General features: G+C 38.8%; 2 protein-coding genes across 2 annotated transcripts in view; one reads left to right on the top strand and one right to left on the bottom strand.

Annotated features, from left to right (window-relative positions):
- Window positions 1-15,541, top strand: part of dock1 (dedicator of cytokinesis 1) — a 443,854-nt gene that overhangs the window by 138,738 nt on the left and 289,575 nt on the right. The window lies entirely within an intron of this gene.
- The window catches only part of LOC129703962 (inhibitory synaptic factor 2A), a 45,606-nt gene continuing 36,757 nt past the window's right edge, over window positions 6,693-15,541 (bottom strand). The window contains exon 4 of the mRNA XM_055646709.1: window positions 6,693-14,257. Within this exon, the coding sequence (XP_055502684.1) occupies window positions 14,068-14,257 (190 nt within the window). The 3' untranslated portion in view covers window positions 6,693-14,067. The remainder of the gene's footprint in view (window positions 14,258-15,541) is intronic.

The following is a 15,541-nucleotide window of genomic DNA, read 5'->3' as shown; positions in this document are numbered from 1 at the left end:
TGTAGTCAGCCATGTCAGACCAGAAAAGCATACCTTTTGCATGTTGGAGTGTTATTTCTGCAGCAGGATGGCTCCCATGGACAATATCGAAGTACTTGCTGTGAAGAGACGTCGGGATGACTGCCTTATGTCCTTGCATTATAATGCCGCCTTGAATGACCAGTTTATCGTGGACAGGGAAGAAAGGGCAGACGGCTTGCGGCAGGTGGTGCTGTTTGTCTGGCCAGCCGCGGCGGATGACAGTGGCCAGCGATTGTAGCGTTTCGTCTGCAGCTGTTTGTCCCACTAGGATGTCTAAGCCCGCAGACGGAGACTTTGCAGTCTCCTTTGGAGGCGTTGGTTTGTATCCCACTCCTGGCACCATGTTTATGAATGATCCACAGCAACACACATAGTGAAGATCAATCTTTATTCCATAGGCAAACAGGACCATTCTCATCTAGCTCCGCGTGGCTTGAGCAAGAGAGAGAGAGAGAGAGAGAGAGAGAGAGAGAGACGATTGACCTTGCTAGTGTAAAGCTGTGTAGTACCGTAATACCATGTAAAGGGTGGCATGCACATGTGTCCAGTGGAGATTATAGATGGCATTGGATTAATATGGGTGGTCTACGCTCTCTCTCTCGGTCTCTCTCTCGGTCTCTCGCTCTCTTTCTCGGTCTCTTTCTCTCGGTCTCTCTCTCGATCTCTCTCTCGGTCTCTCTCTCTCTCTCAATCCCTCGCTCTCTCGGTCTCTCTCTCGCACAGAAATAGTCTCTTCTGCCAACCATCCATTCCATATTGATCCTATTTACAATCATCATCCCCTGTCTCTTATGGATCCAAGTGATCCTCCGCATTTTGAACCTTATGCTGGAAGAATGGCAATAAGCGAGTTTGGTATTCCGAAAAATGCGAAGAATTTGTCAAATGTCACTCGCGATAAACAGACCTGCGTTTCATCCGTAGTCACGATCGAACCCGGGTCTCTGGCGCAGCAAGTGCTGTTGAATTGCTACTGGACCGTCATCGTCCCCTCCCGAGTGTCTCATCTCTGTCTGGGGGCGGCGGAGATGTCCGGGGTGACCCTGGAGTGATGGGACACCGGCCCGGAGCAGTGTCGGCCCAGGTTTACAGCCTGCTAGGAGAAGAAGCGCTAACTCCACTGCTCTGGGCTGGTGTTCCGTCAGTCCAGGGCTGTCGGTATCCCGGCGGGACAGGCAGAGTTGAGCTGGAGTTAGCACTTCTTCTCCGTATGACTGGATGAAACGCAGGTCTGTATACATGCAGCAACACAGTTGCCGAGAATGTTTATCATGAATGACCTGTGACCTGGGCATGCGCAGTCAGAATACCGAACTCGCTTATTGATGAATGCTCTGGCCTAGGTCACTGCCCTGTGGAGCAATGATTCAACTTGCATCTCATCGTTGGTTTTCATTTGATTGCACTACTTGATATTCATAAAGGAAGGGAACATTCTGAGGTATCCCAGCAAAGGTTAGCTCAGGCTTTTAAATACATACCAAATCATTTCTGCATTTTTTGTAATACTTATTTACGATTTAGAATATTAATTCTTAGAAAATTAGTGTGAAGTTAATTAGATTAAAATAAATCTGCATTGGGAGAAAACAATTTAATTGATGTGTGATATGGTAATAGTCCCATAAAAATAATACATTTACGAAATTTAAATTAAATAGAGCTAACTTCAATTTGATTCAACATTGTTCATATATCTCACAGTATTTAATTCCATTAGAACAATTCTAGTGCTGTTGTGGAAAATGTTAAGTCAACTAGTCATCAGAAACTTACACAAGGGAAACAAGGCTGTGCAGCAGAGAATAGGATGAGAAAATGTGCAAGGATGTTTTGGTTGATAATGTCAAACTTAATTGAGATGGGAATAAAACCATTTTGAAGGGTAAATGGATACTTTCACAATTTTGCTTTGTGATTTCTAATTCTTCATCCATTTGAGAACCAATTAGATATATCAAAGTTCCCTAAGTGAAGTATTCTTATCTCAGTTACATGCAAAAATATGATATTTATTAGAACAGAAATGCAAATTACTGTATGATTTTGTATGCCATGCCTAAGGTTTGAATGCTCTTGTCACTGGAAGTCTTTTTCAATTTTGCTCTACTTGTGGGCATGACTAAGAAGAATTTTAGAGATTATATTTTTACCACTTTTTGGGTAAAATAATGCCAACATTTGTGGATTAAACATTTTGTTGCATTAGGTGTGGATATGATGTTAATAATCCTAAATGATGCCACCATTGATCATCTTGACCAGTTATGTTCAGTCTTATTAATTTCAAGTATTTTCTATTTAAATTTGTTATCACATAAGGAATGCTTAACAAATTGGTTTGCATCCATGCAGAGAGTAACATTTTTGTTCATTTCCAATAGGATCTAGCTATTGTTGGTAAGGCTAGTGTTTATTGCTCAGCTCAAAATGCCCTTGAGAACATGGTGAGAGCCACCACTTTGAACCCTTCCAATAAACACATTGTGACAATGCTGTTGGGGGATGAATTTTGTCATTTAGACCCAGTGATGGTTAAGAATTGGTAACATAATTACAAGTTTGCAAGTTGCGCAATTTGTAGGGGACCCTGTATGTGGTGGTATTTCCATGAGCTTGTTGTCTTTTCCCTCCTTGGTTGGAGTTTGTTGTATTAAAGTGACCTAGGTGAGTAATCATGTTTAAGAAGAAACTGCAGATGTTGGAAATTCGAAGGTAGACAAAAATGCTGGAGAAACGCAGCGGGTGAGGCAGCATCTATGGAGCAAAGGAAACAGGCAACGTTTCGGGTCAGACTGATGTGAGGGTGGGGGGGGAAGGGGGGAAGAAGAAAGGAAGATGCGGAGACAGTGGGCTGAGGGAGAGCTGAGAAGGGGAGGAGAAAGCAGGGACTACCTGAAATTGGAGAAGTCAATGTTCATACCGCTGGGGTGTAAACTGCCCAAATGAAATATGAGGTGCTGCTCCTCCAATTTACGATGGGCCTCTCTCTGGCCATGGAGGAGGCCCAGGACAGAAAGGTCGGATTCGGAATGGGAGGGGGAGTTGAAGTGTTGAGCCACCGGGAGATCAGGTCGTTTTGCAGATGCTGCAACCACTGTGGACTGGGAGTGGAAGAAATCTATGTTTAGGGTAATGGACTGGGTGGACAGAGTTCCTGCTGCCAGCGTGTTCCTGAATGGTTTTAATCTTGTGTAATTTTGGAATTCTACTCATCCAAGCATGTGAAGAGCATTCCATTGTACAACTTGCGCATTGTAGATGATAGAAAGGCTTCAGGATGTTAGGATGTGAAACGTTTTCTATAGAATACCCACCTCTGATATTGACAGCTACAGTATATGGGTGGTTGGGTTAAATTTCTACTCAGTAGTTACCACAACGATGGTGTGTAGAAAGGAACTGAAGATGCTGGCAAACCAAATATGGACACAAAGTGCTGGAATAAATCAACGTGTCAGGTAGCATTTCTGGAGAAAAAGGATTGATGATGTTTTGTGTCAGGACCCTTCTTCGCACAGAAAGTAGAGCGGTGGGAACTGGAGGCCAGAAAATGCTAGAACATTCCAGTGGTGGCAAAAGATGACCATGGAAGGGTGGAGCCCATAATGGCCCATTGTTGGCTGGGGAAGAGGTGATAACAAAGGGATACAAGGATGTGAACAGCTATCTGGACTGCACTTCTTCACAACTAGCCTTCTGCAAAGACTCCCAATTCCTCCGTCTTCACCACATCTGCCACATAAAATGTACATATCTTATCATTTTTATTATTTCTCTGAAAAACACTTGGATTGTTTCAAACGACCTAATGTGTGTTTTATATGTAAATACAAAAACTTTAAATCTTCATTGAGATAACAATTTGGCTACAGTTGTTGCTATGTTTATAAATGTAAGCCCATTTTTCATAGCTATCCTGAAAATTAAAGATAAACTCAATTAAGTGTTTAAATTACATGTTGTATTCTGTTGCTGTTTGCCAACAGTTGATAAGCAAGGTAGAGAGATTTGTTGTATAGCACTCTTAAATCTGAAATGTGAGCATGGCCCACAGAATCATCAGTCGACCGGTGTATGACGCTATTTCAAGATGCTCTACCCTTTTGCTCAATTCTGTTCATTTCTATGTAAAAGAATGCCTCAAATCACAGATCCGCAGCATTTCATTTAGGTTTTTCTACTAGGAAATCTAGTTTAAATTTAGTTTCGTCAGATCCACAAAATAACAGGTTATGCAATGCAGTAAAATCTATATAGTTAATTTTCTTTCAGTATTTTCCATCCGTACATACAAACTAAAGTCATGCAAATGCAGGATTTTTATCTGATGGGTGAGTAATATCACTTCAATGTTAAACAATTTTATATTTTAGATCAACTAGAGTGACATCCTTTAAGCATTGCTGCTTTCACTATACTGCAGGAGAACTTGAAAAGCATTCTTGTTGGATTGTGTGTTGTTGGACACTCTGGACAATTACGATTGATTTCTGCACTACTAACATGGGTGGTTTCTGAGGAAGTGAGGCACTTGCATACAGTATACCCTTTTCTATCAATTATATTCCTCTACCCTGACGCCCATTCTCCAACCTTTAGCAAATTCTATGACATCAGTTCAGTTGATCTGCTGGCTTCCACCCCCCCCAGACACATAAGTGCCAATCTTCACTTTCCTGCACCACTATGGAAGTATTAGTTCAGACAGGATCTACAATCCCTACCCTCCAATCCATTACCATATTCCCCCACACTGATCACCATCACAGAAGATGTATCCAAGTTCTGCACTTGTACCTCCCTTCTGTGACAAATAGAAAATTGCCATTTGTTCCCCGTAGAATACTAATAATTACCTGTTCCAACATTTTGGTACCATGTCTTCCACCACTAACTCCCAAACTCCTGGGGATCAGAGCTGATCAGCACATTTTCAAATTTTTTCAAAACATTTTTTGGACTCATGTTGTAACTGAAATTTGATGCAGTCGACTTAGCAGCTTTCATTCAAAAAACAAACAATTTCTTTAAGTACTATTATCAAGCAAAATGTCCTAAAATTGTAAAGACTTTATTAAACAATTTTTATTCTTCCACATAGCAGAAGTAATAGAAAATCAAAAAAGCAGCTCACAAAATGTAAAATCTAAATTGCTTCACTTTTTCAGTGTATATATGACATTGGTATTGGTTTATTATTGTCACGTGTACTTAGATACAGTGAAAAGCTATTGTTTGCGTTCTATCCATTTAAATCAGATAATACTACATATGAATACAATCAAGTTATACAGGTAGACCAAAGAGCAAAAACAAGAGTGCAGAATATAGTTTTCAGCATTGTTGCGTTACAGTTCCAGAATGTCTCATCTATGCAATTGGATAGGTTGGAAGATTGGGGCGACACCCAGCTTATGGTAGAACTGTTCAGAAGTCTGATAACAGGGGGAAGAACCTGTTCCTGAGTCTGATGATATGTGCTTTCAATATTTTATATCTTCTGCCTGATGGGACAGTAGGGAGAAGAGAGAATGACCCAGGAGAGAAAAAAAATCCTTGATTATCTTAGCAGTTTTCTCAAGGCAGCATGAAGTGGGCGGCACAGTGCACTGCAATAGAGCTGCTGCTTTACAGCGCCAGAGACCCGGGTTTGATCCTGACTATGGGTGCCCTCTGTATGGAATCTGTATTTGTTCTACCTGTGACCACATGGGTTTTCTCCGGCTACACCAATTTGCAGGTTAATTGGCTTCTGTAAATTGTCCAAAGGGTGTGGTAGGATGCAACTAGAATTATGGGCGATCATTGGTCAGCACAAATTTGGCGGGCTGAAGGGCCTGTTTCCACACTGTATCTCAAACTTTAAAAAAAAGTGTAGAAGAGTCAATGGTGAGCTGGCTGTCTGTATAATACACTGGGCTACACCCACAACTCTGCAATTTCTTGCTGTCTTTGGGAGTTAATCCCAAACCAAGTTGTGATGCAACCTGATAATATGCTTTCTGCAATGTATCCGTAGAAGTTGGGAGACATAGTGAATTTCCCTGGTCTCCTGAAGAAGTCGAGGCGTTGTTTTGCTTTTATGGATGTAGATTAATTGTGGTTAATGCAGGACAGATTGCTGGTAATATTTATGCTCAGGAACTTGAAACTTTCAACCATTTCCACTTTGGCACCATTTTGCTGAACACTAGTGCTAGACCAAGCATAGACCCAGTGACAGTTTGGCCAAGCACATGCGCTAGGTCCGCCAAAGCCTGTTGGATCTCTCATTTGGTAACCATTTTAACTCCCTTTCCCATTCTTGTGTAGATCTTTCCATCCTGGGCTTCCTCCATTGCCACTTGCAGCAGGTGTTAAAAAAGTTCAATCAGAATCATAACCCATTCCTTCTCTCCAGAGATGCTGCCTGTCCCGCTGAGTTACTCCAGCATTTTGTATCTGCAGTTCTTTCCTACACATTCAGGACCTAAAGACATAGCCTCAGTATATGGGGGCAGCCATTTAGTATTAAGACAAAGACGAATTGTCTGAGTTTGGGTATAAGGCTGAAATAGATTTCTAATCAGCAAGGAATTAAGGACTATGGGAAAAGGGCAGCAAAGTGAGCATGTCAGGTAGACAAAAATGCTGGAGAAACTCAGCGGGTGAGGCAGCATCTATGGAGCGAAGGAATGGGTGACGTTTCGGGTCGAGACCCTTCTTCAGAGTGTTCTTTAGGTCCTGAACTCTTCCAGAAGAGGAAATATCCTTCCAGCATTTACCCTGAAAGTCCATTGATAATTGTATATGTTTCAATCTAATCAACTTCTAATCACTAATGAGTTTCAACCTGTTCTGAATCAGTCTGAAGAAGGGTCTCAACCCGAAATGTTACCCATTCCTTTGCTCCATGGATGCTGCCTCACCTGCTGAGTTTCTCCAGCATTTTTGTCTACCTTCGATTGTTCCAGCATCTGCAGTTCCTTCTTAAGAGAAAGTCAGAATCCTACTGAATAATCGTACTGAATAATAACCAAGCTGGAATGGTCAACTCTGGTTCCTATCAATCATGGTGATCTTTATGGGCTTACAAAAACAATCTGGGAATCCTCCATTTAAAATAAAGTAAATAGAGGCAAATGTGACTAAATACCAAAACAGAAATAGCTCTAATAGAGGCTGTCAAGCACTCAAATCTGCCTTACTCAAAATCTGCCACCATTATCTGTCACGACATTAGGAATTGTCTTTTACTGATTACTATGCCTACGTTTGTAGGATTAATACAAGGGATATAAAAGTACACAGTATTATTTCCTAATTGTTGTACATCAGTTTTCTCTTTTCCATACCCATAATCCCACCCATGCACATTTTTCTGACGAGTAGGCCACCTTCTGGTCATGAATGTTAAAATGGAACACTTTATGTTAAAAGCTTTAATTGTTTTATATCAACATTATGACTTGGAGATTATGTGAAAAATAATTTGCTTTTTCACAGCTGAGACTTAAAATCTCCAGACAGAAAAAAAAATCGGCATAATAACCTGACGAAATATTTGGACATTGGCAGAAAATGCTGTGGAATTGGGTGTTTTACATGTTTTTGTGACCCTGAGGGCACCCTAAACTCTTTCATCTTTACTGAGAATCCTTGGTTGAATTTTCCAGATCAGTGAGCACAACAATGGTAGAACCAAAGAACATTTTAAACTCATCAAATATCACACATATTTAATCTCTCCTGTTTAACTCTCTTGTTCTAAAGACATACTGAGAGAATTTATCCATTTATTAATAATTTTACAAGAAAATCAACTTGTGATTCCGGCAACAGAATGTTTTAATTATCTTCATCTCAAAATGAAGCAATGTTATTTTGTTCATAAATAAACCAAATGGAGCTCGTAGTGGCACAGTCATTAGTAGTGTTGCTTCACTGTCCAGAGACTTGGTTTGATCCTGATCTCAGGTGCTGTTTCCACTTTTTCTCCATGATTGTGTGAATTTTGTCCAGGTGCTCCGGTTACCTGGACAAAGACTTGTTCCCACCTTAATTGGCTGCAATAATTACACCATATAGACATGGCAAAAAAAGTCAAAGGGAGTTTATGGGCAGGTGTGTGAGTTGCATGAATACAGTGAAGTTAAGAAAGGTGGAATGAGACTAATGGGGTTGCCCTTCAGAAACTGACATTTGCCCAATGGGTAAAGGACATCCACTTTATTAATGACGTGTGCTGAAGTGAATTACTTACAGCTATTTTAAACCACAGTGCCCATTATTCACAGTGCCCTCCATAATGTTTGGGACAAAGACCCATCATTTATTTATTTGCCTCTGCACTCCACAATTTGGGATTTGTAATAGAAAAAAATCACGTGGTTAAATGTACATTGTCAGATTTTAAGAAAGGCAATTTTTATACATTTTGGTTTCACCGTGTATAAATTACAGCAGTGTTTAAGTCCTTTTCTGGGCACTATAATGTTTGGGACACAGCAATGTCTTGTAAATGAAAGTAGTCATGTTTAGTATTTTGTTGCATATCCTTTGCATGTAATGACTGCTTGGAGTCTGTGATTTATGTACATCACCAGTTGCTGGGTGTCTTCTCTGGTGATGCTCTGCCAGGCCTGTATTGCAGCCATCTTTAGCTTATGCTTGTTTTGGGGGCTAGTCCCCTTCAGTTTTTCTCTTCAGCATATAAAAGGCATGCTCAATTGGGTTCAGATTGGGTGATTGACTTGGCCACTCAAGAATTGACCATTTTTAAGCTTTGAAAAACTCCCTTGTTGCTTTAGCAGTGTGTTTGGGATCATTGTCTTGCTGTAGAATGAACCGCCGGCCAATGAGTTTTGAGGCATTTGTTTGAACGAGCAGATAGGATGGGTCTTTACATTTCACAATTCATTATGCTACTGCCATCAGCTGTTGTATCATCAATTAAGATTAGTGAGCCAGTACCTTCAGCAGCCATACAAGCCAGGACCATAACACCCCCACCACTGTGTTTCACAGATGAGGTGGTATGCCTTGGATCTTGGGCAGTTCCTTCTCTCCTCCATACTTTGCTCTTGCCATCACTCTGATATGTTAATCTTCGTCTCATCTGTCCGCAAGACTTTTTTCCAGGACTGTGGTTGCTCTTTTAAGTACATCTTGACAAACTGTAAACCGGCCATTCTATTTTTGCGGCTAACCAGTAGTTTGCATCTTGCAGTGTCGCCTCTGTATTTCTCTTCATGTACTCTTCTGCAGGCAGTGGTCATTGACAAATCCACACCTGACTCATGAAGAGTGTTTCTGATCTGTCGTACAGGTGTTTGTGGATTGTTCTTTATTATATAGAGAATTCTTCTGTCATCAGCTGTGGTCTTCCTTGGCCTGTCAGTCCATTTGCAATTTGTAAGCTCACCAGTGCTCTCTTAATGATGTTCCAAACAGTTGATTTATGGTAAGCCTAAGGTTTGGCTGATGTTTCTAACTGTTTTATTCTTGTTTCTCAGTCTCATAATGGCTTATTTAACTTTAATTGGCACAACTTTGGTCCTCATGTTGATAAACAGCAATAAAAGTTTCGAAAGGTGATGGAAAGACTGGAGGAAAGACTAGGTGCTGAGAGCTCTCTTATACCTGCATTAAGGAGGCAATTAAGAGCAATTACAAATGCCTGTGAAGCCATGTGCCCCAAGCATTATGGTGCCTTGAAATGGGGGGACTATGTATAACACAGCCGTAATTTCAACGTGGTGAAACCAAAATGTATAAAGATATCCTTTAATAAAATCTGACAATGTGCACTTTAACCACATGTGATTTTTTCATATTACAAATCTCAAATTGTGGAATATAGAGGCAAATAAATGAATGATGGGTCTTTGTTCCAAATGTTATGGAGGGCACTGTATCTTGGCCTCTTTCTGCCACCTGCCGGAAACCAAAAGCTAAAAAATGCAAATGCGGTAAATTAGAAATGAAAATAGAAAATGGCAGCATCTGTGGAGTGAAAGGCAATCAATCTTCAATGTTATCTCTTGTTCTTCTCTCTCCACCTAATGCTGCCTTAGCCAATGAATATTTCACAACATTCTTTATTTTATTACAGAAATCAATTTGATTTACTCTTCGTGGCATCTAAACAAATACAGCAAGGATTTTGAGATCATTTGTTCCAGATCTAGTTGCACATTTAATGTTTAGCTGACAAAAAAGAAAATTGCCCCTGACAAAGCAGGATGAATCTAATGTGGGCAAATATGTCCCAAAACGGAGTGATGAAAAAAATCATGGCCAATGCTGCCAAATTACACCTGCAGCAATTCATTCACTGATGCTTAAACTGGGTTTTGATGGGTTAATGTAGGACCTCATTAGAGTTTTCTTTGTAGGGTTTATTCCTTGGTATTTTCTGCATTTGACTGATGTTCAATTGTGGAGAAAAGGTAAGGTTTGGGATAGCTGGTGGATGGTCGTAATTACTTGTTTTTTAATGATTTCTTCATGGATGGCTTAGCCGGAAAGTGTTTTTCTAGACTGTATCCAGAATTTTTAATTCCTCCTCTTCCACCTCAACTGCTTATCAAAACTATAAATTGGCATCTAGGGCGATCCTCTTGTGATGGATAGGCATTTACAGAGTGTCACAGATGATTGCAAATTTTGATAATTATTCTTGAGTCCTTCTCAAACATCCAGAGAAAGGAAGAGGTATTTGGGGATATCAGTGATTTACCTTTATCTAAATTTGCATTTCTTCCAAGTGTGTACATGGACAGTAAACCAAATTCATCAACTATGTTCTCAATGCGCACTGCCTTGATTTATTCATGGAGGATCAAGTGCAGCTGATCCATTGGCTGAATGGAATCTGCTTCCAGAGTATGAGGCATAACTGTCCATAGTCGCACATGAGCCATCAGGAGCATCTTTTTCACACTTGGGTGGAGCTGATCGGAAGCATTTGCAAATGATGTGCATGTACTCAATAGCACTCTGTCTCAGGGGGAGTTCCTAGTAATCCCAGTAGAAGCTGCATATTTTCACTGCCTGTTGTGCTCTGGCAAGAATTAGCACTTTTTGAATAGACAGTGTCAGTACAATAATTGACAGAAAACTGAAATATAGAAATTATCTTCAGTTCCAACATTGAAGGAATGAGATATATATAACGGTTCAATGCTAAATCATCTGATCAGGCAGATGTTATGTTGGCCTTGTCATGTACCATAGTTACATTAAGAGGCATACTTTGTTCCAAGCACACTTATTGAAGTGCAGGTGCCTCTTGCATTGGTCCTTTGTGAGGGTCAAATAGGAGAATTGCTCTCAGAACGCCGTAGACTTAAATGGCATTCTGCAAATTCTTTTATCCAGCTTATTTATCTTTTAGAAGTTTGATTGACTTGATCTGGAGTCATGCTGTATTCCAAAGGGAAAGCCATTCATTTGCAAAAAAAGCTGATCGGAAAAGCTTGACATTTACAGAATCTTGGAACAACCAAATGAAATAAAGCAGCAACCAACTTGTAAATTGTGAATGATCCCTTTAAATATTGCTGCTGAAACTAATTTGATGTTGGAAGGCCAAGAGAGGGCATTGCCTGGAGCATAAATATTGGTTTGGGGGTTTGTTTTCAGAGATTGCCTATGCATGCTTTTTGGGGGCACTCCCTGCAATTTCACTTAATTGGCCTCAACAGCATTGCATTTGGTAGATTTGCACAATCTCCACAACTGGGATCTCTAGCTATATGGAAGATAGACATGAAAAGCTGGAGTAACTAAGCGGGACAGGTAGCACCTCTGAAGAGAAGGAATGGGTGACCTTTCGGATCGAGACCCTTCTTCAGGCAACAGTGCTCATTGTGGAGCTTTGTTGACACTTGTAGCAATTAAAAAAGATAATAATGTTTTCAAATTCAAAATTTTCACCAATCATCATTAACAGTTGAATCAAAAATATATATCCTAGAATCTAATTTCCACTATGGTATAACGCTATGTTTCATAGACATAATATATATTCCACAGATTGTTACTTTACACCTTGCAGCCTTTTATTGTTTAAAAAAAAAATAGTTCAGTATCTTTCCTTCATCTAGTCTCCTTTACTGGACATCTACCTATTCCCTAAAACAGAAAGACCCCCACAAAAAAAAAGAAGCATGACAGTGAAGAATCAATAAGATGTAAAATCAAGACATTAAGATTTGAAATTTTGAACTGAGGAGAATAAGATGTTCAATAATATAGAAGAAAATTCAACCTCTGTTTCAATTTTTTGGCATACTGTGCAAGAGGATCAAGATGGGTCATGTTTCAACTGCCCTTCTTAATGGAGGAAAGCAAGTGTGCATTTGGTACTTGGGGAAGTCTAATGAATTAAACTATTGATGTTAGATTTTGTTGTAAATAGTATATAAGATCTCCCTATCTTCCATTTTGGAGCAGTAGCCTTCAACTCTAATTTTCTGAATTTCTGATCTGATTTTCTAATAAATTAAAAGTGTGCAAATATTGCATTATTTTAAAAGTTAAGTCAGATTAAACAAAAACAGGATAATGGATAATGAAGCATTGCATTTGAGGTTCACTAGCATATAGATCTTATCCATGAATGTACAAATCAACTATTTGATTTACTTCAGCATTTGAATTTGAGTTTCAAAATTATCATGTGACACAGCATTTTTAAAAGAATATTAAACTGATTTTTCTAATACTAAAAATATTTGCTCCCTAAAATATTACTTTCAAGATTTTCTTAAACTGGATTTACAGATCGAAGCAACGTTGATGTAAAATTAATTGCATTTATTATGATAATTTACAAAGATTAAATGTTAAAATAATTTTCCAATAAGATTGCACTAAATATGAAAGTAATTTTTCGTCTTTACAGTTAAACTATTTCATATTCATTTATGCTGCATTACAAATATACACTTGAGTTAATGTTTAACCAAGTGATTCTTTCAACTCGTACAAGAAAATGAAATATTTTTGTAGTGCAAAGTACTTATGTGAAAACTAATGTTTACATATGACAAAAGCCACTTCATACATTCTAGTCTCCTTGTGGTGTTTAGTATTATAATGTAAAGGAACAAAATCCATATCATATGCGGGATACTCATTATATTCCACAGAATTCTTATACAGCTTGTTTTCTACCTTGTACATTGCCTAACACAGTTCTTTTTAAAAAGCCTTTACTGTGGTTGCTATTAGTTCTTCCCTTGCCCCGTTAAAAATAATGCATTTACTTGTGGTTGATATTTCCATTTGGTTTAGTTTTTGAATACTATTACATAAAAATATTCTTAATGAAGAAAAATATACTCTGTGCCAGAGCTGTCAAATGGAAATGCTTAAAGATGCATCATTGCTTATGCATAAGAGTACAATTCATATGTTTTACATGAAGAGTGCATAAAAGTGATTTGGTAAAACATTACGCAGTATTAATGTTAGGTATGATTCTATTTTAGAAGCAGATTTACTGGGCTATCTTTTGGCATGTAAAGCTTTCTGAGAAGCATTGTTAATATTTATCCTGGCATACCTATTTGAAGATTGTGCTCTTCCTCCCGAATCTGCCGTCAGCTTCAACGTGTTAATTTCATGCCTTTAACTTAAAGTATGAAATTCCTGTAAAAGTACAGCTTTCTGTAATTTTCTGCAGTGTTATTTAATAGAAGAAGGCATTAGAATATCTTGCTGACTGGCAGAACATGAAATGGCGTTAACAGGTCAAACCATAACACTTAATTGGTTAATACAAATAATTATTGAATGTATACATTGGAATTGATACTTCATATTTGTAACTCTAACTCAACTGTAAATAATTTTAAAAAAAAAACGTAGTTTTGTTATCATGCATTGTAGTAAAATTCTCAACATTGCATGATTGGGCTGAATAATGCCTTGAATTGACTGATGCTGATTTTAAACTTCTGGTAATTCAATATTCAGCTCAATTTTCAAACCACTCAAAAAAAGTGATCACTTCAAATGAACGAAATTAACATTTAGAAATCTTAATAGGTTTTGTTAAAGGAACCATAGTTTCCATTTCCCATGCTTTTTTGATTCAGTCTTGTTAGGTTTTTGCTTTTGATAGGCAGATGAACAAAATTCTTGTGTGTAAGGCAGGGTTGAAACCTGAGTTTCTTCGGTAGAATGGAGTTTTCTCATAATGGGTTGAAACTTGTCTTCTTGTTGCTTGAAATCCAGTTCAACACTAAGAAATAATAAATGTAATTTTAATCAATTAACAGTAAATTATTAATTAATGTAATTTATTGTTCATGATAAGACGTAAAGAATGTGTCTATAATGAATATAACATTCTCATTCACATAACATTAGATTAGTGCAATGAAGATTTAAAACAAAGTTCAATTTCTAACATTAGAAATTAGGTTCCCTTTTCAATTTAAACTAGGATATTTTTACGGTGTTTTTGTAAGATTGATATGATTATTGTGAACGTATAGTCCATCAGTATTATTGTCATATGAACGGTTGGGAATTCTTCTCATTTTATTCAAGTTACTCAGTGATCTGAAGCTTTAACATATGTCCTAACACAATCGAGCTATAGTGAAATTAAACACATGATTTTTTTTTTAAACTAGGAAAGGAGTAGGGCATAGGAAGGTACACAAAATTGCTGGAGAAACTCAGCGGGTGCAGCAGCATCTATGGAGCGAAGGAAATAGGCGACGTTTTGGGCCGAAACCCTTCTTCAGACTGATGGGGGGTGGGGGGGGGAGAAGGAAGGAAAAGGGGAGGAGGAGGAGCCCGAGGGCGGGCGGATGGGAGGGTGGGAGGAGCCAGCTAGAGGGTTAAGGAAGGGGAGGAGACAGCAAGGGCTAGCAAAATTGGGAGAATTCAATGTTAATGCCATCCGGACGCAAGGTCCCCAGGCGGAATATGAGGTGCTGTTCAATGTTAATGCCATCCGGACGCGAGGGCATAGGAAGATTGACATGTTTGACCCATACAGTAAGTTCATGGCTGAGTGGACCATTCCTCTCACCTCCACTTTTCTGCATAATTCCCTTTAGCTTTGATCGCCCTGCAATCCAGTAATGTAACAATTTCATCAGTGAATGTCATGAATGATTGAGCATCTGCAGCATTAGAGAGTAGATAATTCCAAAGACTCGCTTCGGAGAGAAGAAATTCTTCCTCATCGCAGAAGTAGCTGATGCCCTTATCATGCTCTCTAGTTCTCGACGTCCACACCAAGTGAATCCACTCAACATATTTCCTTTTCATTCCCTTCAGAATATTAAATGTTTCATTACATCTCGTTGTTCCAAAATCACTTCCACTTTATTCCTTATGATGACCAAAGGTGTAGTCTTGCCAAATCCCTGTAAACCTGTACGAAGACACACTGTTGCTGTTGAAACTAGCATTTAAATATGTGCTTTTACTATGCTTTTCTATTTTTCCTACCAATGTACTATACCTCACATTTCCCTGAATGTGCTTCACATTTTTAATCCACACATTT

The sequence above is a fragment of the Leucoraja erinacea genome, chromosome 15 (assembly GCF_028641065.1).
Source record: "Leucoraja erinacea ecotype New England chromosome 15, Leri_hhj_1, whole genome shotgun sequence".
Lineage (NCBI taxonomy): Eukaryota > Metazoa > Chordata > Chondrichthyes > Rajiformes > Rajidae > Leucoraja > Leucoraja erinaceus.
This window is presented reverse-complemented; position numbering and strand designations above follow the sequence as displayed.